Genomic DNA, 24,434 nt, shown 5'->3' on the forward strand with positions numbered 1-24,434 from the left:
ACTTGGGGGACAAACCATCCCGCCCTCCCCCAGACATACACAATACTAAAATGATTTAGATTATTTTTTAAATTGTGTAAATGCAGTTGTAAGTTATCTTTCAGTGTTAAGGATTGGGATTTGGGTTATATAGGGTTAGAATTGTTTCATATTTCCAAATAAATAGATTAAAATCCACAAAATTAAGAGAAATTCACACAAACACAAAGAAATCAAAAACATAAATAAAAAGAGTTTTGAAAAAAAACAAAAATGTTTATGTTACAAACACAACTCTGTCTAGCATTCATTTATGGATTGCTTAATGTGCATGTGTGGATCGGCACATGAATTTGTTGATTCTGAAACATTTCTAGCATTGTTGAGCACAAAAATCACAAATAGATGGACCCACCGTCCACTCAAGCTAATCTGATATCGACAAATAAAACAGAATTATTTGTGAATATAAAGATAACTCAACACTTCCATTATGGGCTATCAATAAAATTAAGCAGAAAGGCTTTTGGTAGTTTTCCCAAAAGCCCTGGAGCCGTCAAAAACTGACAAATTTTGCTGATAAAGAAATTAAGATATCTCTGTGCAGGTATTACACATTGTTCATTTACATATACTACTGACCTTGTAACAATATACATTTTGTTGAAAATTTACGAACTAACCCTTTAATACATTTTTTTGTGAAACTCCTAACATATGTTGATCACACTATTTATTTGTGAATTTGTTTAATTTTGTAAACTTCTTTAAATTTATTTCAGGATCAATATCTATTTATTTAGACATGAAACAATTATAACCGCATAGGGTTAAGGCTAGTTTGTATAAATTGTAATTAGCTTTATTTAAAACAACAGAAATGTACAATCCCTCATTTAGATAGCCAAGTAAAGGTGTCATCATAGTTGGGTGAGAGTGTGTTTGATACCTGTGTGATAGAGGTGTGTGCACTATATTTAGCTGCAGCAACTGTCATTTGTTCCAAAGCACGGAGACCTCTGAAAGCTCTGCGTCGCCAGGTGCGCTAACCCACCAAGCCAAGATGAGAGACAGGAAGAGAAAGGGCACACAGAGGAGCAGAAGTGCAATGGCGAGATAGGGGTGAGGTGACGAGGGATGGATTACAGCAGTGAGCGGGACATAGGGAACGTGTAAAAGGAAAAGAGGGTAAAATGGGTAAAATCAAGATTTAAAGATGTAAACAGCAAACCGCATCAGTCAGTCATTGTAGTGTGTGTAAAACAGTCTGGGGTCATTTAGACAGCTGCATAGCGCTAGATTTAAGTTTATAGGGAAAAAAAAGGAGCTATTTAACTTAAAGTGTAATACATAATTAATAAAAATACAATGACAAAGAAAACTGACTCTCAGCACACCGCTGTTGGCTGTTTATATCAATCTATGAAGGTTTTACGACAATAAGTTTGACAGAATTGGAAAACAGGCAGAATGGGAGAGATATTAAGAAAATAAAGAAAGGAGGAGGAAAAGAAGAAACTCACTTCTCGGACATTCCGCGATCCTGACTCCCTGAAAGATGGTTTACATCTGAAGTTTATCTGAAAGACAAATAAAAAAATCAAGTTTTCTACAATACTATTAAGTAATTACCCTAAATGAAACCTCAACAGTCCAGTAACTTATCAAAACTACAAAACTGTTTTATTCTACAGAAAACATGCTCAGATTTGAAGAACATTTCTATATGAAATTAATAAAAGTAAAATAAAAATTATATGAGAACAGAACAAAAAGCAAAAGCATCACTTGCCTTACCATCTTCTCTGAGTTTGTTAGCCTGATTAGTGAGAAGTATGATTAAAATCATCCCCTAATCAAACATCATTTCACCACAATCAGCCCCACATACCAGATATAAACTGTTGAAGGCACCAGCCAGAATCAGAACTGAGAACACACAGAATCTGTGCCTCATGGATAAAATAAAACTCCACCCAACAACCTGACATTGACTTGCCCAATCAAAATGAAAGTGATTAAGGTATACTAGTGAGAAAAAGAATATGTCTGGCAAGAAAACCTAATACGATTAGAACCAGCTTTTGTCTTAACTTCAAACCAATAAGGTTATCGAAAAGAGACAAAGGATGGCCCCTTCACAGTCTAGATGGACTGAGAGCTTAAGTGGCTCCGGATGCTAACAGGACATTGTTATTTGGGTGTTCTAGGTTTATCAGGCCAGACAGTCACCAGTTTTTACTAAGATCAGATGTGTGAGTGATCCATTAGCCCCAGTTGAGTCTGAGAACAAGCCAGACGGGTTTCTCACTCTGAATGACGGCTCTTTGAGAGGCACCTCCCCCTGAGGCGGACCATTCCAATCCAATAACTGAAGGGAGGAACACGTATGGTCTGTGATGCAGTGTCATATCATGTCTCTACCTTTGTGTTGCCATTAGAACCGGCACTCACCTTCTCCAACTGTTCAATGCAGATGGAGTGAACTACGATCTTGCAAGCAGCACATTTTTTCCGAGCAACAGACTTTTGCTGTGAAAAACAGGAAAGAGAGACATCATTAGATTCAGACTGAAACTGGGGTCACAGGTGATCTCCACTTGATGTAAGTTTAATGGCCAAAACAATTAAATCAAACTAGTTTGATGCACATAATTCCAAAGTTAAAGGACCAAATCCAATGCAATGCATTCTGTGAGAAAGCCACCAGGGAGCAGCATTATACTAAGAGATAAAAATGTAAGAGGAAAAGAGAAACGGTGCGAATTATAAATTCTCTTTTACCTTTTTACCATCCATCAATTTCTATTCTCTCGCTCACCTTCTTTCCGTATCTTATTTCATCCTTTATTCTCTCTCATCTGGAATACCTTATCTCTATTTACTCTTCCGTTTACTCATTCTTGCATAAGGAGGGGCTTTTTTTGGTATTTCTTTATATATAGGACACCCACTCACCAGTGATTTGGCGTAACAGTGCTGTTCTCCGACGTAACAGAAGTCCCCAGATACATTTGTCTCGAACCAGATGTGCTCTCCGTACAGAGCTGATTCCTGCTCAAACACACAGCATCAAATTAAATGTGAAACTGAAGAAAGAAACTATAGCGCTATCTACAGTACAATGAATGGAGATCTGAAGTCTAGATTATTTGGGTTTGTGTAACTCACACTCCAGTCCACTGTGCTGCGGATTTCTCTGTCCGTTTCCCCCCTGGCCAACACTGCAGCACTGGGCTGGCATGAGAGGTGCTGCAGACCGGACTTGGCAATGGCCTTCCTACAAACAAACAAAATGGACAGGTCCCATAAGACATCAACTTCAGGTAATAATGATATACAGAAACTCGATGTATAGCCCGGATGTACACATACACAAAAAAGGACAGTAAATGTGCCTGGAACAAACAAAACCTTGAAATAACTTGTACTGAATTCAGCTGGATGATGACATTGTCTTCTGTAAAGCTGTTTCTAATTTGTTTCATAATTAATGAATTATCCAACATCAACACTGTTATTGAACTAAACTGAATCAGGAACTGAAATAATGATACTATTGTCATTTTAAAGCTGGTTTACATCAGAATTAAAGGGCACCTATTGTGGAATTTTGAAATTTACCTTTCATGTAGTGTGTAACATAGATCTAAGTGAACAAAAACATCCTGCAAAGTTTGAAATATGAAAGTGCACCGTATATAAAGTTATTGTCTTTCAAAAGTAAGAGTCGACTCAGTCATTTTTATAAATCGTTAGAAGACCGAAGCTTTTTCTCTGACTAGTTCAAGTTCAATACCTTTATTTGTCCCCCAGTGGGGCAATTAGTTTCACAGCATAGGAGCACACAAACTTACAAACACAAATACACATAATATGAAAAAAAAAAAAAAAAAAAGTCAACGAAAACAACTAGATGACGTCAACTTGTCAAGTTATTTGAATACGATACGCCCACTTATTGCGCTCAGCAGGGAAAACATCATGGCGACGAGACGCTGTGTTCTGAAGTGCGACTCAAAAGCCAACTTTTTTCATCTGCCCAAGGAGGAGCATTTGAAGACTAAGTGGCTACAATTCATATATACAACGATACCACAGAAGTATAGTCCGAGCCTTGTGCTTTGTTCGCGCCATTTTGAAGACGATTGCTTTACCAACTTAAATGCAATCAAACTTGGATTCGCGAGCCGGCTGATATTGAAGGAAGGTTCAGTTCCAAGTGTATTTGCATCAGCTTCCTCCTCCGTATCACAACCTGTAAGTGTTATTAATAATTGTTGCTTTTATGTTTTATGTAGCATGCTTAATAATTATTTTGTTTGTTGTGTAAGCACCGTTTAGCTTCTAGGTCTTCAAAGACAATTGTATTGAGATATGTGAAGTGTTTGTCGTTGTTTTCGGAGTTGTCTTAAAGAATAGAGTAATACCTCGTAGTTTTTTACTACAAACTACAAAGCAGTGGACTATAATCATTATTATAACACAATTTAATTGATTAAAGCATCATTGTACTCCGTGTTAAACCATAAGTAGTATCTATGTAAACACTGCTGGGTCATCTGACCAATCAACGCAGATTAGCGTCGCGCAAAGGAGGGGTTTGAAAAATAAGTCGTTGAACGAATCATTTGGGAGTCGGTGAGCAAATCAGGTAAAAATAAATGCATATTATACGACAACAAAAGTGTTTTTTGTCATTGCATGCATGTAAAACTGTTGTTGGGGACTCCCAAAACAACATTAGGAACATTTTAAATGTCATAATAGGTGCCCTTTAAAATTAGTCTAATTAGAAATATTTAAGTGACCATTTAAGTGATATTTGAGCAAAAAAAAGACAAACACACAAACATAAGACATACAGCTGTAGTTAGGGCTCTACATACGAGAGGAACCCGCTCCATGTGTCAATCTGTGGGTTGTAGTAAGTTCCCTGCAGTGTGTGTGAAAGACTGAGATCTGGCCAGCAAGGGGAGCTGGTCCTGTACAGTGCAACTGATCCTCGAGCTGCAAGAGAATTTCGCCTCCCTGCCCACAATCCACCCACATCGGACAGCATGTGTGCCTGACTGGTCCTTCGATAACGGCCATATAGCCCAGAAGAGGCTGGACTTCGAAAAACGGACTCAGCAGGGAGTAGGTGTGAGGAGTTTCGCCGCAGGCAACGTGGTGCACGGATGAGGGGGCGGGGCTGAATGCTTTCTCCCGCCAACAAACCTTGAGCCAACCATGTCAGACGCTTATCAGACTCCGTCTCCAAGTCCATCCCTGCTTGCTCGTGCTCTTCTTGACTACATTCGCTATCAGAGAAAGAGGAGTATTCTTCTACACTCTTATCCTCCCTTTCATGGTCTTCGCTCATCTGCACCACACTAGCCAGGAGCAGTGACGGTCCCAGGAGCTGGGCGTGAATGTTGCGGTGTTTGGCAGCCTGTCTTCGTCGGATAGCGAACCGCGGGGTCAGGCAGGCCGTCGCACCACTCGACCTCCTCCTAGTGAAGTGTCCTCTTCCGACACCTTCCTGCACGTTGCTGGTTTGAAGCTGAACGCTAGACCTGCGTCTATGAGCCAGGCCAGCTGAGGGCAGGCCCACGCTGGAGCGCCGGCGTGCTTTACTCGCTGGGAGTGACACACTGGAGCGCCTGCGCACGTTTGGCTCACAGGCTTTCCGCCTGAAACGTAGGCCGAACAATGTTTCCATTGGAAGCTATACGCCACGATTGTTGTCTTTTCCAGAGGACGCTGTGGGCGCAAGAGTGAGTCGGTCAGCACACACAATACACGGACTACAACATACATGAACAAATGTGGTTTTACTGTCCCCACGAATGCAGTGCTGTTCCTTTGACCTTTATTTTAGGTGAAATAACAAGGATGGGATGTCAGACCGCCACTAATCACTCCAATCAGCTCTATTCAATAGCAATCAACTCTATTCTCCTCCCCTGCGTGACTTATTTAGCAGCTCAGACAAAACCGAAGAAAACCATCTGCCATAATCTTTTGCATTCAAGTCTCAGAATTGCAACCAAGAAAATTAAACCTCTTTTAATCAGCAATTCTATGTAACCGACACATGATCACAATTGATTCAGGAGTATAATGTGGTCATGATATACCTGACGGCGCTGTGTATCTAATGGCGATATTTATAGAAGTCATCTCCACTCTCTGACCCCACAGAGTGCCTTCAAAACAGTGCCCTTAATGGGATAGTTCACCCAAAAACTGAACATTCACAAAATTCCAAAACATCATTGGACCACACCGACTTTAATTGCATGGACAAAAAAGAAGAAAGGAATACAGATTTGGAATGACATGAGAGTAAGAAAACAATGACAGAATGGCAATGTTGCGAAGTACATCTCTGTAGGAAGTCTCTATTTAAACCTCGATTAACCACTCTAACCCATAGCCTACTAACACCCGTGCCTGAATTCTGCATCACTACTCAGAAAACTCACTACTCAAAATAAAAGACACAAAGACTGCAAAAGTATGTCACTTAAAGCTTACAGCCACAGAGAAATTCAGTAGGAGAACAATAATGAGAAGATGAGAAAGAACGTATAGTAAAGACCTCCATCTAATTGCAACAGTGTACAGTATAATTATTTGACTTGTCAACAATTGACTTGAGCAAAACACAAACTTTTTTAAACGCATGATCATATGAACACATGACTATTCAATGAACCACATAGGAAAGAGATATATTAGAGAAAGAGAATTAGATGTTTCTTAGAGTAAACCGTGTACTGTGTACAGTATCTCTATATTTAAAAACAAAAACAGGAATCTAACAAACAAAATGTATTATTATAATTGAATACACAGACAAATTAAGTGACATTGAGTCTAAACAACATCGGAAGTGTGTGGATTAATTTCTGCAGCCTTTAAAAAAAGGTTGTGTGTAACTCGAGCACCACAGTTTGAGCTCACAGGCCTTATCATATTCCCACACTGTTAAAGGTCACCAGTGAGTAACTGTTTGTCAAAATACACAACATGACTGACACATTATTCTGCAATGCAAATAAATGATAAGAGAAGAAAAATGTATACTGTAAATATGCATTTTCCATAAACAGAAGTCCACGAATATCAATTTAAGCAAGAATTTAAAGTGACAGCCTTGTGTTTTCCTGGTGGATGACACTAGTGCTAATGTGTCTTTTATAACATTATGATATGGATAAAGACTTTTCTAAAAAAGTAGACTAAAAAACATTGTCTATTATATAATATTGTCTTTTGCATGATAACACAGCCAAGCCTGTGACTCTTATGGTCATCCCAAATGATCAGAGCAGCCACCTAAAAAGTTGTATTCAGAAAGTCTGTAAATTTTTTTGTGATTTAAAGTGTAACTTTGACGATTTTCTACACGCTTTGTATTATTACAATGTCATCATTAGTATACTTAAATGAGCAATGTTTACTCGTTCTCCATGTTACCTGGACCAATAAATTCGCTTTTATTAGTTTTGCATAATCTGGTGGAATTTCGACAGCTCTAGGGCTTTCGTAAAAAAATACAGATTATAATTCCGCATTTTTGGATCCCAGCCCATGGACAGTTGGATTGACAGAGGGTTATTAACAGGACAGTTATTATAAGGATTATAACTGGATATTGTAACATTGTCTACTCTTTAAACAGCATTATGGTAAAAATTAAACACTGGCAACAGTGTTTTGCTTAGCGATGTTATGTGGAACTGATGAACCAGTTTATTTCTCTGTTTGGCCTAAAACACTGTGTTTGAAGTCAAGTCATCCAGTTTGAAATGTTGACAACAGACACAGAGGTTTTTCAAATTTTCCGATCCTTTGCAGCCTTAAGCTACTGCCTATGTGCTAGTTCCTTCACTGGAAACTGAAAATAACTCACTCCTGCTTTCCTCTTTGAATTTGTGCACCTGGGAACAATACAAGTTGACACCATTATAATTAAAGTTTTCTAAGAAGCATTTCCTACTAAAGCAAGGCAGTACTTGACTCTGGTCAAGCGTATCCCTAGCAGAGTAGTGGGAGCTGCCTTGAATGATAACATTGCATTGCATTATGGGTGTTGAAGTTATCCTCCTTATCTAGCAAAAGGGAAGATAACAGCCTTTTTTCTGTTTTCACTAGTCAGGTACGTAGTGATACGATTTCTAAAAAAAATTGCCTCTCTACTTTCGCCGTCGGTGTATGAATGGGAGATTGTGAGGCAAAAATGTAAAGCGCTTTGGTGGCCATTGGGTCTGTGAAAGCGCTATATAAATGCAGTCCATTTACCATTTTACTGCAGGCATCCAAGTTTTATTGATAGCCCATTTGCCAGCAGTGAAGTACCCCTTTACGTTTACTATAAATTATTTCTTAAAAAAAAAAAAAAAAAAAAAAAAAAAAAAACATTTTAGTTGCAAGGATGACAGTGCCAGTAAAATGTGTCTATGTCTTCAGTGTCACTCTTTGGTTCTCATTGCTAAGGTTAAAAGAAGTGACAATTTTAGAATATGCCACTGTGTGAACTGTGCTCAGAGGAAATTACGGTAATAATACAAAAGCTGACCGAAGGTCAAGAAATGTTCTATCGGTACTTGGCTTTGTGTGGTTGTGGTCTTTACTGTAAGTAGGGGTGCTGACCGAACTGCAGACTCCACTGTTGATCCACTGATTTCAAATTGTGCCCCACTGCAATAGTCCACTTATACGGTGACTGTTTATTATTAAATCCAAACCAATAACATGCACATTTGAAGATATTTCCACAAAAGAGACTTCGCAAAGAGGAAGGGCTGTAAAAGTAAAATTTGCAAACAAGCGTTAGTACAGATCTAAGTTACTGTGTCCATTGGTCTTTAGGTCAATGTGAAAAACATGTGTGTCAGGATGTGGCAAGAATCTGCATAAGATTTTACTTACACTTCCCACTGTCATTTTTAGATACATATTTGAATCTCTGTGAATGATAATGACATTTTTAACATTTAACTTGGATCTTGAAGCAGATAAACTAATGTATGAGCACATCCACACTAATATTCCATTCCATTTTTATATCCACATGCATCCACCTTTATTTCTTCTAAGAAAACACTGTCATATTTCATTATGATGGTTTATGTTTATGCAAACTACTAGTCTGTCTGTCCCAAATATCCCAAACATGTATTGCTGGTCTTGTATAATTTCATCTTCTGTCATACTGCAATTCTATATCCACTGCGAAACAGAGAGATGGAGGCACAGAGAGAAAGTGTGCATGTCTGCTCAAAAGGGCCGCCCCCTTGGCCTACCTACAAAAAGGAATAAGACATGAAACAACACACACTCAGCTCTGTTATAGCGCTCAGAGGTCTGTGGGCTGAAGTCAGCAGAGAAAGAGGGGGTGAGGGAGACTAGCAATTAGGTTTGGATGACTCATGTTAGGTGAGATTGTTAGACCGACTTGTAACTGGAAACTTGACTCATTAAATTAAAGAGCATTCATCTATAACTCTATATTGCTTAAAGATGAGAATGACCCGACTTTATTTAACTTATACAGACCTATTAGATTCCTCAATGCTGATGTTAGGATTTTACCTTTTACTAGTCATTTTTAGTAATTGCACGTAATTGCAAAATCAGTGCACTGATTTTTAAATTTTTTGCCTCTCTACTAAAAATTTGCTAATAATTACTAAAAATTACTAATAAATAGCGAAAACAGGAAAAAGGCTGTATACCGATTTTATATACGGTAATTGATTTGAACTCTGACACCTAAATATTTAAATATTTAATCTCATGTGAAATCCTCTCAGCTAAAACATCCAGGCAAACATATTAAGATACCACACATTAATGCCAATAGAAAGAGTTAGTGTACAAGTGTGTGTACAGACAGAACTTGCAAAAGACTGAAACATACACAGGCACATACATTTGTTGTCAGCACTGCCGAACTTGCCGAACCCTGTTGAGATCCACACAGACTAAGGTAAATTCCCCCACACACACACACAAAATGAATGCGCTCCTGTGAAAGTCGAAGTCCCTGTGTAAATGCGTTAATTTGTTAATATGTTCACCAAAATGATAACACATGTCCGCCCGGTGTTAGTGTGGAGCAGCATTTACTATAAACTGAGCATCTGAAAACACTGTATCATGAGCTGCATGTATGTAAAAGAACACAGAGCAGTGCTGCATGAAACATGCACATCAGAATCAGAAAAATCAGAAACAGCTTGACAAGAATGTTTACAAACACACAAGGAATTTGTCTTAGTGACAGGAGCTTCCAGTGCAGAAGAAAGATAGATATAGAGACAGATATAGTGCAAACATACATAGGAATTAGGCAATAAATTGGAATAACAAAATAATAATATTATTAAAAAATAATATACAGTACATATTTATGAATTATATGATATATATAAGTGTACAGTTTAAGAAAGAATTGTATATATACAATATATGTTATATACAAATGTACAGTTGTCAGAATATTTAATTAAATAGCAATTTTGTGCACTTTGATAATAGCAATAAACCATATCTTGATTTCAATTTTATTCTCATTATTTGTGAAATACTAAAACATCATTAGACCACAAACAGGTTTTGTCCAAATGCTTCTCAGTACGTAAATGTCTCTTTATACAGATTTTTTGTGCTGACACCTTTTGTGTGAACAAAACATGTACAGTAGTGAACATCAAAATAGGGGACATTGCATTCTTGCAAAATTCAAATGTTTAAATATTTGATGCTTCCAGTAACCAGTTCACCCAAAATGCATCTAATTTGCAAAACTGCAAAAAGAAAAAAAAAATCATCGGAAAGTGTTTGTCAGCCAAAATATACAAAGCATTGGTCATCACTATTGACTCATCATCATAGATTTCAAATATTATTTTGTGTTATATTCCAAAAGTTATCTTAATTATTTCCCTTATAAAACAAATGAAATGCATGCCATCATTGTCATCATGTAGACATACAAGCTAAGGCTCACATTGTGCACAGTGAACATCATAAATGAGACACTACATTGCTGCACATCTCACAGATTACACTCGTGTGTGTGTGTGTGTGTGTGTGTGTGTGTGTGTTCCAGTAGAGCTAATGCTTATACCATGACCAGATTAAAGCCCTATGTGAGAGCAAGAAAGCAGCAGAGAAGAAGGTGTGTGGGTGGTTAGTGTTGTGTAGACTGCACTGTGGTCTCAGAGTTAAAGGTTAAGGTTAAGGTTGCTGCAGATATACTTTAAATATAGAAACTATACATTTAACATTTCCTCTGCAAAACTTTACACATGCACAAATGACAAAACAAACACTAACTCTACTCAGTTGTGGTACAACAAAATGTTTAACAGGTTAGTCTTAATCTATAAATCATAGGATATTTTATTAAAGAAACGTAGAAAAAAAATGTTCAACAAAAGCCAGTATACAAAATATGGATCACAGGAATTTATCCGAGGATCTGTTACCATATTAGCAGGTTATATCCAGAGTGGTGTTTTGAAACCAGTGAAAAATTGCAAGTACCACTACTATTCAGGAAATTAAATAACATTTTCTTTTTAAATGATTAAACACCATGTTGACAAAATAAGTATTGTGGCTGTATGTATGGTCAGTCACTTGCGTGTGTCGTTATACAGTATTATCTAAAAAATTCCAAAATCAAGCTCAAATGGAGTTACAAGGTTTAGATCATTAGAACTGTTGCATCTGAGGCAGTAAGAGCATTGCATCAAGTTATCAACTTACAGGTAACAAAAGTTATTGTAGCTTTGTGGGCGCTCTGTTTTTACTGTCATTTAATATATTTAGCAAAAAGCTTGTGTTATAAAAAGACACACAGGCTGTATTGGATTTGACCAGATGGTAAATACCAGACTATGAGACTATACATCTCAAATACTGTATATAAACCTTAGCCATTACACACACAGTGTTTTTGAATAAAGAAAACAATACCCTGCACAGCAAACAAGCAGAGACAGTCTCCAAAATGCGTGCAGGACTTCATTCACGATTGAGGCGGGTAGAGCTGCTGTATTAGGTCTTGCCGAAAGTTTAAGGATCCACTGGAGTTACGAGGTTTAGTCACAAGCTCTTAGTATAAAGTTCAATTCAAGCTCTGGTATCAAGTAAAGGCAAAAAACTTGTTTTTACCCCTTTTTAAACCCTGGTAGATGCACTGATATTAAAATTCTGAGTGAAACTGATGAGAACTTGATCATTATTTTGGGTTGTAGCTAATAACTGATAAAATGTTATACTATTTTATCTAGGCTAAATTAATTAAAACAAAATAAAAAAACACTACAAAACTAAAAATAAATCTTTAGATGCTACGTGTGAATTTAGGCATCTCAACATTATAATGCACATTGTGAAAAATGTGATTTATCCGGAGATTTGATGATTACATTTAACTGTTAAATTATTTTCAAAAAATGATCATTAGCTGATGCCAAAGCTAATCTAAATGTAAAAATGGGGAAATGAGCATGAATTTATATTAGTGACAAAAGGCAAAAATAAACTTCAGCAAGTAGAAATTGTTTAACTCCCGACACTTGTATTAAATTCTGACATTTAAGCTTGATTAGCAAATTCAACAATAATGCTGACGGACTCAAAATTCATGAACTAAATGAGTTCAGACAGTAGGAAAAAAACGAACGACAGTAAGAGACTATGCACGCGAGAAGTATTATGTTAGGGCATGTTGGTAACTGCAGCACAAACAGTGACTTTTTCATTCTACCACGCTCTCGTGTCACGCAGGGCTTTGCATGTGAAAACTTGATATTTGACAGCGATGATCTTTCCTTCATTATGCTCAGCGATATTAGAAAAGCTGTCGGCTGTCTCGAGTGTTGACACTGAGGTGAAAGACGTGTGCATGAAGACAGTACCATCAAAATAGTTGAAAAGAGTAAACAGCTAAGAGTATCAGACAAGTAAATGTATAACATGAACAACACGCACAAGTTGATCAGTGCTATGGAGTGGTGCTAGACTCGAAGATGATTTGCATATGCTGGCTTTAACAGGGCCGTGTTGTTCATCTGCTGTAAAGAGCGAGCCTTGTTGTGAGTGACGCAAAGACCACCTCTTGTTTGCATGAGGAGTTTGTTCTCTGTGAATAACACACTGTTAAAAGCAAACTCGACACAGGTCTGGAATAAATCTTTTGCCTTGTGTTGTCAGCCATCTCAATTTATAGAGACATCCAATTTATAAAAAATATTTATGGAAGTGCTTCACTAGAATAAGTGCTACTTTAAAGTCCCCCTGTGGTGAAAGGTTTTAAGTTGTTTATCTATGACAAATTCATAAGTCACCACCATTGCTGAGTATTTTCTCCTTAAAACTGCAGTGAAAAAAAATTGCCATGTCTGTGACATCACAAACTACCTTGTAACCAATCACGTCATCGTGCCGGCGTTATTACTAACAGTGAACTAGCAGGGGAGTCTCGAGAGGAGCCAGGTTATCCCTGTATGTTTGTTCCCTGTGATTGTAAAACAATCCAACCGTCTCCATTGACTTTGCATGAAGTCAAATGGAGCTTATAAAAAGCACAAAGCAGCTTTTAGACATAGTTTTGTTTTTTGTTATAAGTCAGAAATGACAAGGAGGCAGCTTCAGGCAATACAAAGTCAATGGAGAGGGTTGGATTGTACAGAAGAGACTGCACAGATGTCTGAGTAAATTCGATTACCTCTAGCACAGGTGGGTTTTACAGTTATTAGGGGTGTACAAAACTACAGATCTTCAAAATCAACTAGCCGTTGAGCTGTAGTTGACTATTGGTCTTAAGTAAACCCTGTATATGGTCCATCAAAATCTGGACAGTGTGCAACAAAATAGATCAGAATGCAGGGGTCTCAAAATTTAACTGTATGTAACTTGACACATTGTCTCAAAATTGCTCATGCACTCAGAAAAGAGGGTACAAAAGCTGTAACGGGGGCAGTACTCTTTCAAAATGTACACATTTGTACCTTATTTACCACAAAAGGCTGCATATTTTGAAAGTACCTTTTTTTCCTGAAAGTGTGGCTTACTATCTTAGACCAAAAGATAAAAAAGCAAATGCAGGACTTCAATTTATAGATGTTCAACAAATATCTAACAAATAAATATTCTAAATATCTATAAACATAGTGCAAAAAATGATTAGCCTGTATGGCAATACATATTATGCATTATAACGGGAAAACTGCTCACAGCAAGCGGTTAAACTGACAGCAATAGTCTTGAAATGTGTTATTGAAGGCAGTGAATTTGTTACTCAAGTAGAGTTTGATGGCTGTAGGTAGCGCTGATGCTTGAAAAGGGAATGAATTAAGAGAGACAATTTCTTGAAGAGAGTTTACTGTGCTGACAGACTAACAGCCACTAAAACTTTCTCTGTTCAGTTAAATATTTGAATTTGTCTGCTTTAAAAGCATCACCACCACTAAAATAGTAAAGTTAAGACATTTTCTAGTTATTGGATAAGCAGTCAGCCATCTTTACCAGGACAATCAAGTCTCATCCAACACACACACACAAACCCCATCACAACACTTAAACACTAACTAGTGCTGGGCGTTATTACCAAATATTCTGGCGATTTCGCGCTATATTTTTTTCTTTGCATGACTGGATCTTTATAGTATCTAATCTTACTGCCAGGAGTACATAGAATATAAAAACATAGTAAACATTTGTCAAACACAAATTTACTATCAAAAATTTTAATTTATAATACTAACAGGTTTATTGATTAAATTAAAACATGGACAAAAATGTTTTATTTTTGATTTATAATTATTATCATTTTAAAAAGTATATATTAATATACATTCATATATTTCCGTCATCATTTCTTCAAGTTAGACCAAACTTATTTTACTGGGTTCTAGACCTTTGAGTTTTTGTGTGTACATAATATCACAATAGTTTTCCTCAAATCAAATGGTGCAATGCTGGTGAAGTGAACTCTCTGAACAGCTCTGCAGATAAAGTTCATGTGTTCATGTCCTCATACAGAGAGACAACAGATGCTGAAACTGGGGTGCTCATAAACTGCAGAAAATACACATGTAAACAGCTGTCTTTTTCAGCTTTAAAGGAACACTCCGACTTTTTGGAACTTTATCCTATTCAACTTATCCCCCAGAGTTAGATAAGTCCATACATACCTTTTTCATCTCCGTGTGTGCTATGAGTCTGTTTGACGCACCCACCGCTAGCCTAGCTTAGCACAAAGACTGGATGTAAATGGTTGCAGCTAGCATACTAATCCAAATAAGTGACAAAATAACGCAAACATTTTCCTATTTACATGTTGTGATTTGTATAGTCACAGAGTGTACAAAAAACAAAGTCAAATGAGACAGACATATTTTAACCGTATAAATACTGGGAACTATATTCTCTGAAGGCGAAGCACTGCTACTTGGGAGGAGTGATAACCGCAGCACCTGAGACACGCCGTGGTGAGGAGCAGAGAGTTCGTTCAGAGCGCGTCTCAGGTGCTGCGGTTATCACTCCGCCCAAGTAGCAGTGCTTCGCCTTCAGAGAATATAGTTCCCAGTATTTATACGGTTAAAATATGTCTGTGTCTCATGTGACTTTGTTTTTTGCACACTCTGTGACTATACAAATCACAACATGTAAATAGGAAAATGTTTGCGTTATTTTGTCACTTATTTGGATTAGTATGCTAGCTGCAACCATTTACATCCAGTCTTTGTGCTAAGCTAGGCTAGTGGTGGGTGCGTCAAACAGACTCATAGCACACACGGAGATGAAAAAGGTATGTATGGACTTATCTAACTCTGGGGGATAAGGTGAATAGGATAAAGTCCCAAAAAGTCGGAGTGTTCCTTTAATATTCACAGTCCATATTGTGAATTTTTTTATTGTACATGCCTTCTTTAAATTTATTCATCCAAAAATTGCTAAATTCTGTGACACTCTGCTTTTTACAGTAAATTCCATTTAATAATAGCAAAATAAGTGTTACATTGAATAAACCAGTATTTGAAAGCTCACAGAAAGCCTGTAGCAGGATATTCAGACACAAACATCAGTTCATACCTATTCAAAAAGTTAACTAAGTAATCTATTGTGAGTTAAGCTTCACTGCAAGTGACTGCATGTGTGAGCGCATCTGTGTCACTCCATCGGGATTCTGAAGTCTCTGTGTGCAGCTGAAGGTTTAGTTTGTCATTAGGGATTTTGTGTGATGTGTGTGTGATTGTGACAGTGCTGTCCCTCTCGCTGTGCCCCAGACCATGGGAAAGAGGAAGCACTTAAAACTGTCTGCGGTCAGTTGTCTCACATTCACTACAGACACTCTAGTTATGGATTTATGGGTTACTGACAAATAATATATAGAGATGCAGTCCTGCTTTTCGGTGTCCTGAGCTGTGCCTGGAAATATCCCCATTTTACAGCACATTCAAGACACCCCGCAAATACACTGTAAAAAAAAAACCCAGACCAACATAACCTGCTACCAAAGCAATTTTAAAAAGTTGCAATAAAAAGTAGTTTTTTTTTAAATTACTTTATACAGTAGCCTATATTCATTGTTAAAATATATATATATATATTATTGCAATAAGAAAATGTAAAAATATTTTTAAATACAGTTGTTTTATTTATCGTTACATTTTTGTAATGTGTTTTTGTGAAGTGCTCTATTATATTGTATTGATCTGTTTGCTATTTGCAATGATTACTATTTACTAGTTTTCATTGTGTGATTTTTGGTGTATTTTGGTGTAACTGTATTAAAACCAGTAAGACCCGCGACCATCACAGTAATTATTGAGTATATGCATGCTATTAATAGCATAATTATTATTTACAATAATAGTATATAATAGTAATATACTATTATGACTTATAAGTTTATTCAACACACAATTTAAAAACTAAATGTCCCCATTTCCATTTTAGAAATGTCTTCATCACCCTGTCATTCCACATCCTGCATCAGTGTGTAAATAACTGTGAAATGTGAATTGTGCTCATGGTTATTAATGTACTGTATTTGCAGTTCACTTTTTGACCAATCGGAAAAACCTGGTGATGTAAATATTTTCAGCAACATAAAAAAACCTGCAACGGTCATTTACTGTACAAATAAATGTACTGCTTTTCATTGTAAAACCTCACTTATACACCTTTAGCCCTAATCACATGCCTTAAAGTTTACCATAGCTCACCACAGACATGACAGAAAGAGGGAGAGAGAAGAGGAAAAGAGAGAGGGGAGGGAGAGAGTCGTTTCAGCTTGAGTAAATATTTACATGAGAGCACAGAGACAGTTTTGGGATATGACATGCCTCTGTGTCACACACACACACACACACAGTGGAACACATTAATTGTGCTAATTTTGCTTTGTTTGTAAAGTGAAGGTCACACTTCTCGACAAAAATGCATTAGATAATGCCACACCTGTGCTTGTTAGTGATACTGCACTAATCTACCAGAGAAAAGGAGATGACAGCAGGCCTTAGAAGTTGAAGGAGAGGTTAGAAAGTAAAATTGAATAGCTACACACAGACACGCACGTTTTTAAGAGGTAAAAGAAAAGTTAGATGAGACACAAGCTAGCAGAGGCACACTGATGAGATTAACGCCTACTTTTGGTTGTTGGTTTTAGCTGTCAGTGGCTTCATACAAATGCTCATCTGTAGCAGTCGCTTTCTGGTGGTGACCATGACTGTGTCCTGCCTTGTTGTTGCAGGTCATTATACATGTGAAGCTCTGACCTTGCCTCTGTCTCAACAACACAGTTCAGCTTTGTGAAGTGTGTGCCATAAAAATAAGCCCTTGTGTGTGCTTAAGGGCTGCTGTGACCCTTTTCTGAAATCCCTTTGTGAATTTCAGTGAAACTGCATTCATTGATACACTCAATTCAGTGTGTTTCTGAGTGGTTGAGTCAGATGCGACCTCTTCTCCATCACCACGGCGGTGTCGATCACTGCAGGGCGCTCGAAGGTCACAACTGAATTTGTGAGCAAAGATTTCTCGACGAGTCTACCCATAATTTCTATTATCTTACTGATGGCATATTATAAGAGGAATGTTGTTTTCATTTTCAACGTATGTCCTATACACCTACATCCTGTTTTAATTGAGCTTTTCTCTTATGTGATTAGCACAGGTACCTATTAATTTGGCAAACACAGCTTTCAGACAGATTTTTATGCATAATTTGTCATGACACACTTACATCCCCAGCAGTTCTGCCGACCAAGCCTGTTGATACAGAAACTCAAAACAAGCTTGTTCAAGAAGCTTGTGTCTCTGTCCGCAAACGATTCTGAGATGTGTACTGTATGGCTTCATGGCAACTCTAAGAATCTAAATAATTAGGGGTAGAATATTTTATTCTCATATATATGCCTCAAATGAGCTCAAATAATTACACTGCCTCCTTCATATCACTACATAATAGAACTGCACGATTAATCGTTAAAAGATCTCAATCTCGATTCAAACACCTACGATCGTATTCGCCGGTGTCTTTGACCTTTGACAAAATCTCACCGGAACATTGAAATCTGCGTTGACGCTACTGCCGCTGACCCAGAGAGAGAAGTTGTCATGAATAGGTATGAAACAGCTTCATAAACAGTATTTTCAAACACACAGTAATCGCTATTTCTGTGTTACAATGATTCAAATGATCACATTGGGTAAACGTTGTGATGGTGAACAGTGAGGTCTACGGTAGAAATCAATAGAGCAAATCACCTTTTGAAAGTAATTTGAATTTGGTGATTCAAATAACGATTGTATCGATTACATCGTTACACCAATAGGTAGCGACAAGTTCAATTATTCGTCATTGAATCATCCATTCAAGAGATTCGTTCAAAAATGCTGATGAAACAATTGAAGTCTTTGTCCCTGTCCCAAATGGCACACTTCATATGCACTTACAATGGCTAACATGTGTGCATGTCCATTAAGTCCATGAGACAGTAGGGTCTCCCATTTTTCATTTTAGGTTTCAGAAGGCTCCTCGTGAGTCGCGATTGTTTAGGGTGCCATTTGGGACAGGGCCTTTATGAGAGAGTCATTGAATCATGCATTCAAACAGATTTTAAATAAATTTTCAATTTACTTCTACATAAGAAAACAAAAAGCAAGATATCCAACATAGAACATACAGAGCCAGATGTTGACTGTTTATGGGTCACATCCCTTAAGTAATGCATGTAACGCTGCATTTAACCATAATTTGCAAGTGTGCAAGTGTGTTTAGCTGTTATATAGTTACATTATAGCATTTTATTTCAAAGTAATTTTTTCTTTAAAAAAATATTATATAAATATTCTATATCACAAATATAATTGGGTTAATTTAAAATAAAATAAAAATGATTATCATTAAAAATATGAATAAATTATATATAAATTAATTATTTTACATATAAATATATATATTTTGGGAAATTAAAAATGTTGGCAAGCAACTGGCCTGACAGGCCAAATTCTTAAAAAAAAACCCTTAAGGTTAAACCCTGTGACTGAGGGTTTTGTTTGTCCTGAATTATAACCCAATTTGGACTGAAAGCATCTGATAAATTGATTCATTCCTAATAAACTTCTAAGGTAAATTTCTAAATCAGGATGCATTTTATTAATAGTTTGAACATTTGAAAAGTGTTTTGCTTTTAAAAACATTCACATGTCTAGAAAATGTAATCTGTCAAATAAAATCAGTTTCTGAGTTTTTAAAACACATGAAAAGCACTAATCCTGTACTTTGAGTAGCCGAGCATACAGCATGTGCTGTAAGTGTTGCTTACACATCATGTGTTAAATTCTTAACGCTGTCTGAGCTTCTGTTCCTCTCTCTCATTTCTTCCTATGTTGCCACTGTTCATTCATTTATCCAGTTCTCAAGGACTTCTTTAAGAAAACTTTCCAGATTTTACCTTTCCAGAGTTTTTTTGTCACTTTAAGTTCCAAATGGGATTTTAGGTACAACTCACAGTTGCTAACTCCTAACTTGCCTTTAGCTTTGACTATATTCAGAGCCTCTCGTGCCATATTGCTTGTACAATAATATATCGACAATTTAAGCTTCATGTGGCTCATGCTCAAGGCTTGAATAGTCTGCAATGAGAAGTTCTAAATATTTATAAATATAAATATTTGAGTTATCTCTTTGTCATTATGGTAGAAATTACAGAGTCTCTGTCTCTCTCTCAGAGTCAGTGGTCTATAAACATAGCAGTTTAATCATTTGCTTGACTCTGTTAAGAGCCTTTAGTTTCACGTGGTATAACAAGGTGTCTTATTAACATGCACAAACAAAAGTGTGCTAGTGCACTATTTTTAGAGTTTCACTGTCAGCTAGGCAGATTTCTGGTAACAACAGCAGTCTGCAATATGTTTAACTGAAACAAATATATAATACAGATTACAACACCTGGAGGTGTACAGTTACAAACCGCAGGGTGATACAACCCAAATACAGCAGCAACAGTTGATGATAGAATCAGACAGACAGCAAATGAGATTAGAGTCACTGTATCTAAACTGCAGATGATTTGCCAGACAACATGAGAATCACCAGACACGCACCGTTAACACAAATCACAGTCTGAAGGACACAGCACTGCACTCTCAACTCTAGAGATCAACAAAACCTCAAGCCCTCAAAAGAGAATAGTCAAAGAAATGTACAACCTGATGGAAGAGTGTAAAGCATCCAAATGTCTTCTCCTTTTCTCACCGGATAACTTTTAGAGAAAGCAAGAGAGAGGGGGAAGAGAATGGAAACAGAAAGAAGGTTGACTGGGGAAGGGGGGGAAAGAGAGCATGCAGTTTGTCCTAAGAGAGTGGGAGGGTCAAAATGCAAGCGGGTGAGAGAGAGAGAGAGAGAGAGAGAGAGGGGGGGGGGGGGGGGGTGACAGACAGCAGCATGATTCTACTGATGAAGCACACTTCCTCTGACACAAACACCCAGATATGTAGATCAAACTCGACCAAAAACTTGAAAACATTTGCTCAGTCTGAACACATGTTGACATGTACATACAGCAGATGTGAATATGTACACTAACACCCCCAGAAATTATTATTAGGTAAATAAATGAGTTCTGCAAGATAGTAAGAGGATCTACAGCAGCTGTATCTCCGACTTAATGGAATAGATCAACCTAGCAGCACCGGGGTCCAAACAACATAGGTCCCCATCGCCTATACTTTTGACATTTTTCTTTTGTGTTGCACAGAAGAAAGTTCTACAGATTTGGAACGACATGAAGGTGAAGAAAAGTTCTTACTTCGATTTTGATGAATTATTCTTTTAAGGTGCTGTGAATCCACTTTAAACATAATTAGTTTAGAGTCCGACTCCCACAGCAATATGAAACTATATTATAATTCAATAAAATTCAGTTAACTTTTAATAATGAGTTAAATGTGGAGAGTGTCATTTCTGCACCAAACGTATTTGTAAAAATAAAGACCAAACACTCAAAGTTTTCCCAAACACTCCCTCTGTTGGTTGGGCAAACATAGTCCAGTCCCAAACTCACATTCGCTGTGTCATGCTGGACAGATTGATTAAACCAACAACTAAGTTATGAAAGTGCCTCAGAGCTTTTACACTTTTGGGTGGAATCAATCAACTAATGGTTTACTTATACATTGTCTCTGCATTTTAAGCTGTGACATCAGAAAAAAAAAGCCACCCAATTACCACAGGCTGCCAGTTTTAAACAACTAACATCCTCTTGACTCCCCCACCGACCCAAGAGCAAGGTTACTATTTTACGCACAAACACACACTCAGTTTCCTATGGGGAGGACATCAACCACAAACATCCTCAAGCCAGCTATATATGTGTGAGAGTGTGTGTGTGCATGCGTACATGGGTATGTGTTTGTGCCGGAGGAAAGGGTGTATGCTTCTGTGTCGGTCTCTTAACTCTGAAGTGACAGAGAGACGGCAACCGTCCCTTTGATCAGTGTGACTCCACTGCCGCAAGCAGTTTGTGTGTGTGCATCAGGACGCTGCGCGTGTGGTTGGACCGCAACAGCTTTTTTGCCCTATGATGACTGACAGACAGAGCGGTTTACTGCATCTAACACAAAAAAACATGCATGCATACACACAGCCATGCTCTCAGTTTCATAGTTTTTGTTTCCAAAAATGCACAAGAAGCCTGTCGAGAAAGAGATTTTTTTTTGTTAAGGAAAAAAAAAAATACCAATTTGGCCTATTTCGATTTTTATTTTTTTTTGTCAGAAATACCATTTAACCTATGATGTTTTTCTTGACATTTTGTGACTGAGTCAGGAACGTGCCTGCAAGGTGTTAACACTAAATGTGTTGTGGAATGTGCGTACAAACTTTAAATAGTTAAAGTCAGCTCTACAGACCCGAAATAAAAACATGTATTTTGTTATGTCAGTTTCTAAACTACCCTCAGAGGATATTTACATTTATGTACAGTATTTGGCAGACACTTTTATCTGAAGAACTTGCATTGAAGGCATATATAGTTATGAGTTTGTGCATGTTAAGTTTGCTGGGAATTGAACTCATGATCTCGCCATTGCAAGTGCCAGGCTCACTGTTTGAGCTTCAGGAAGGCAACTTAAAATGTTTTGTTATATTTTATATGTTATATTGTTATATATATTTGTAATATTCCAAGTTTATGAATTATGTTCTTTAATGTTATTATTCCTCTCATCTTAAAGGTCTTTGGTTGTCATTGGTGTGATTTTTGGGGAATTGTATTGAATTTAATTACTGTAGGGTCAGTTTGGCTCCCAACATAAAAAAAGTACCCAGATGTTAGGAATAATACAAGGGATGTGTGAGCTATGAGTAATTGGCGGCAGAAACTAAAAAAGCGGCGTTTACGGAAACAGCAACATGCATTCACACTGTACACTTCCTTCCCCCACACAAACACTTATTCACCCTGACTGTCGATGCACACACAAACAGAATCTGTTCTATGCCGATTTGATAAACTAAGATGCATGCGTCTGCCTCCGCTATATATGGTAAAGGTGCTGCTCAGAGTATTTGTGGCTGCTAATGCTACACTGCTAAACAGACACGAATTAGACACGGTGGTTTGATAGTCTTGATAGTTCAAGTCAGAGGGGTTTTTACATTAGCATTTCATAAACCAGACAAGGGGATTATATTTAGAACTCCATCTCTGAGTGCAGGAGTGGGAGGAATGAGGAGTGTGAGTCACCATGCAAACAAGGAACAGAAGCAAAGTCTGTCTATTTATTTTGTCATGTGTGAACTGAACGTGCCATCTCAGTCGTCGCTTAACCGTCTCCCACGGCAACTGTTGCTGCTTCAGTCTGGGTGTCACAGCACATCATTATTACCTGATAATCATCTGAGCAACCACCTAAGACCACCTGTCAGTCATATTTCCGCTGACAGCCCAATCTTCATATGCCATCTAATCAGCCCTCCTCATCCTGCACACACCCATATGCGCATATTGAGAAAGGGGGGCATCTGCTGGTCAGAAGCTGGCATTACAAGCATAATAGTGTGTCATTAACCGCCTGTCAGTTTTGATTTTATGTGCATCATTCTGTTTCTGTGCGCTCAAAATGATCATCAATAGACACAAAAGCTATGTAACTTATAAAGAATTCCATTCAAAAGTAGGGGTTTTCTTTAGCAAGAGTGTGAAACTAAAGTCATCATTATACGGTTTTAAAAAATCTATATCAAACAAATACTGTTGTTTTGAGATTTCAAAGAATCCTGAAATAAAAAATCCCACAAAAATATTAGGAGCACTAAATCAGCATATTAGAATGATTTCTGAATGATTGTTAAACTAAAGAGAAAACCATTGTGTTATATTGTAATACATTGTTTTTACTGTATTTCTGATTAACTAAAAGCAGCCTTGTTAAGAATTCTTTCAAAAACATTTAAAAATCTTTCAGACTCCAAACTTTTGAACAGTAGAATCTTCCATTCTGCCAGCATGTATGCTCCAGTAGATGGCAGCAAATCACAATGTAATGCAATGTGTAGTGCAACAGGACAATGCCCAAAATAAGAATCATATTGAACTGAACTGACAGATCGTGAATTTGAATCAAATCTGGAAATCTGTAATGATACCCAGCCCTATTCAGTATTTTTCTACCCAATTATCCAAATGTGAACATACTATAGACCTATATTGTTTCTTAATAGTTTTTATTTATTTATCATGAACTATAATAAATTGTTCCTATCCTGTTTTTTTAGTTTTTTTCTGATTTCTGCTCTTTGGGAATGAACATTACTCTTTCTAACATTTGCTTCTCCTTTGCTGCTTCAACATGACATAAATAAGCAAACACGCACATATACACACCCTCTGGAGCAGCATAGTGCTTCTTGCAACACCTTTAGGAGAGAATGCTAA

At 37.3% G+C, this 24,434-nt stretch overlaps 1 protein-coding gene across 31 annotated transcripts in view; it reads right to left on the minus strand.

Annotated features, from left to right (window-relative positions):
- dgkza (diacylglycerol kinase, zeta a) overlaps positions 1–24,434 on the minus strand; it is a 104,733-nt gene that overhangs the window by 39,765 nt on the left and 40,534 nt on the right. For 7 of the 31 annotated variants that reach the window (XR_013796530.1, XM_079603847.1, XM_079603833.1 and 4 more), the window contains exons 1-8: positions 20,707–20,827; positions 4,869–5,724; positions 3,151–3,259; positions 2,938–3,033; positions 2,434–2,511; positions 2,291–2,350; positions 1,503–1,559; positions 929–1,024 (exon numbers count right to left, since the gene is read on the minus strand). Coding sequence is in view for 29 of the 31 variants with exons in the window: in XM_079603847.1 (XP_079459973.1) it covers positions 929–1,024; positions 1,503–1,559; positions 2,291–2,350; positions 2,434–2,511; positions 2,938–3,033; positions 3,151–3,259; positions 4,869–5,683 (1,311 nt within the window). In the remaining 2 variants the exon portion in view is untranslated. Of the gene's footprint in view, positions 1–928; positions 1,025–1,502; positions 1,560–2,290; positions 2,351–2,433; positions 2,512–2,937; positions 3,034–3,150; positions 3,260–4,844; positions 5,725–20,706; positions 20,828–24,434 lie in introns of those variants that run through there. The other 24 variants (XM_079603840.1, XM_079603837.1, XM_079603843.1 and 21 more) reach the window with 8 other exon arrangements.

This window comes from Phoxinus phoxinus (assembly GCF_949152265.1).
Source record: "Phoxinus phoxinus genome assembly, chromosome: 2".
Lineage (NCBI taxonomy): Eukaryota > Metazoa > Chordata > Actinopteri > Cypriniformes > Leuciscidae > Phoxinus > Phoxinus phoxinus.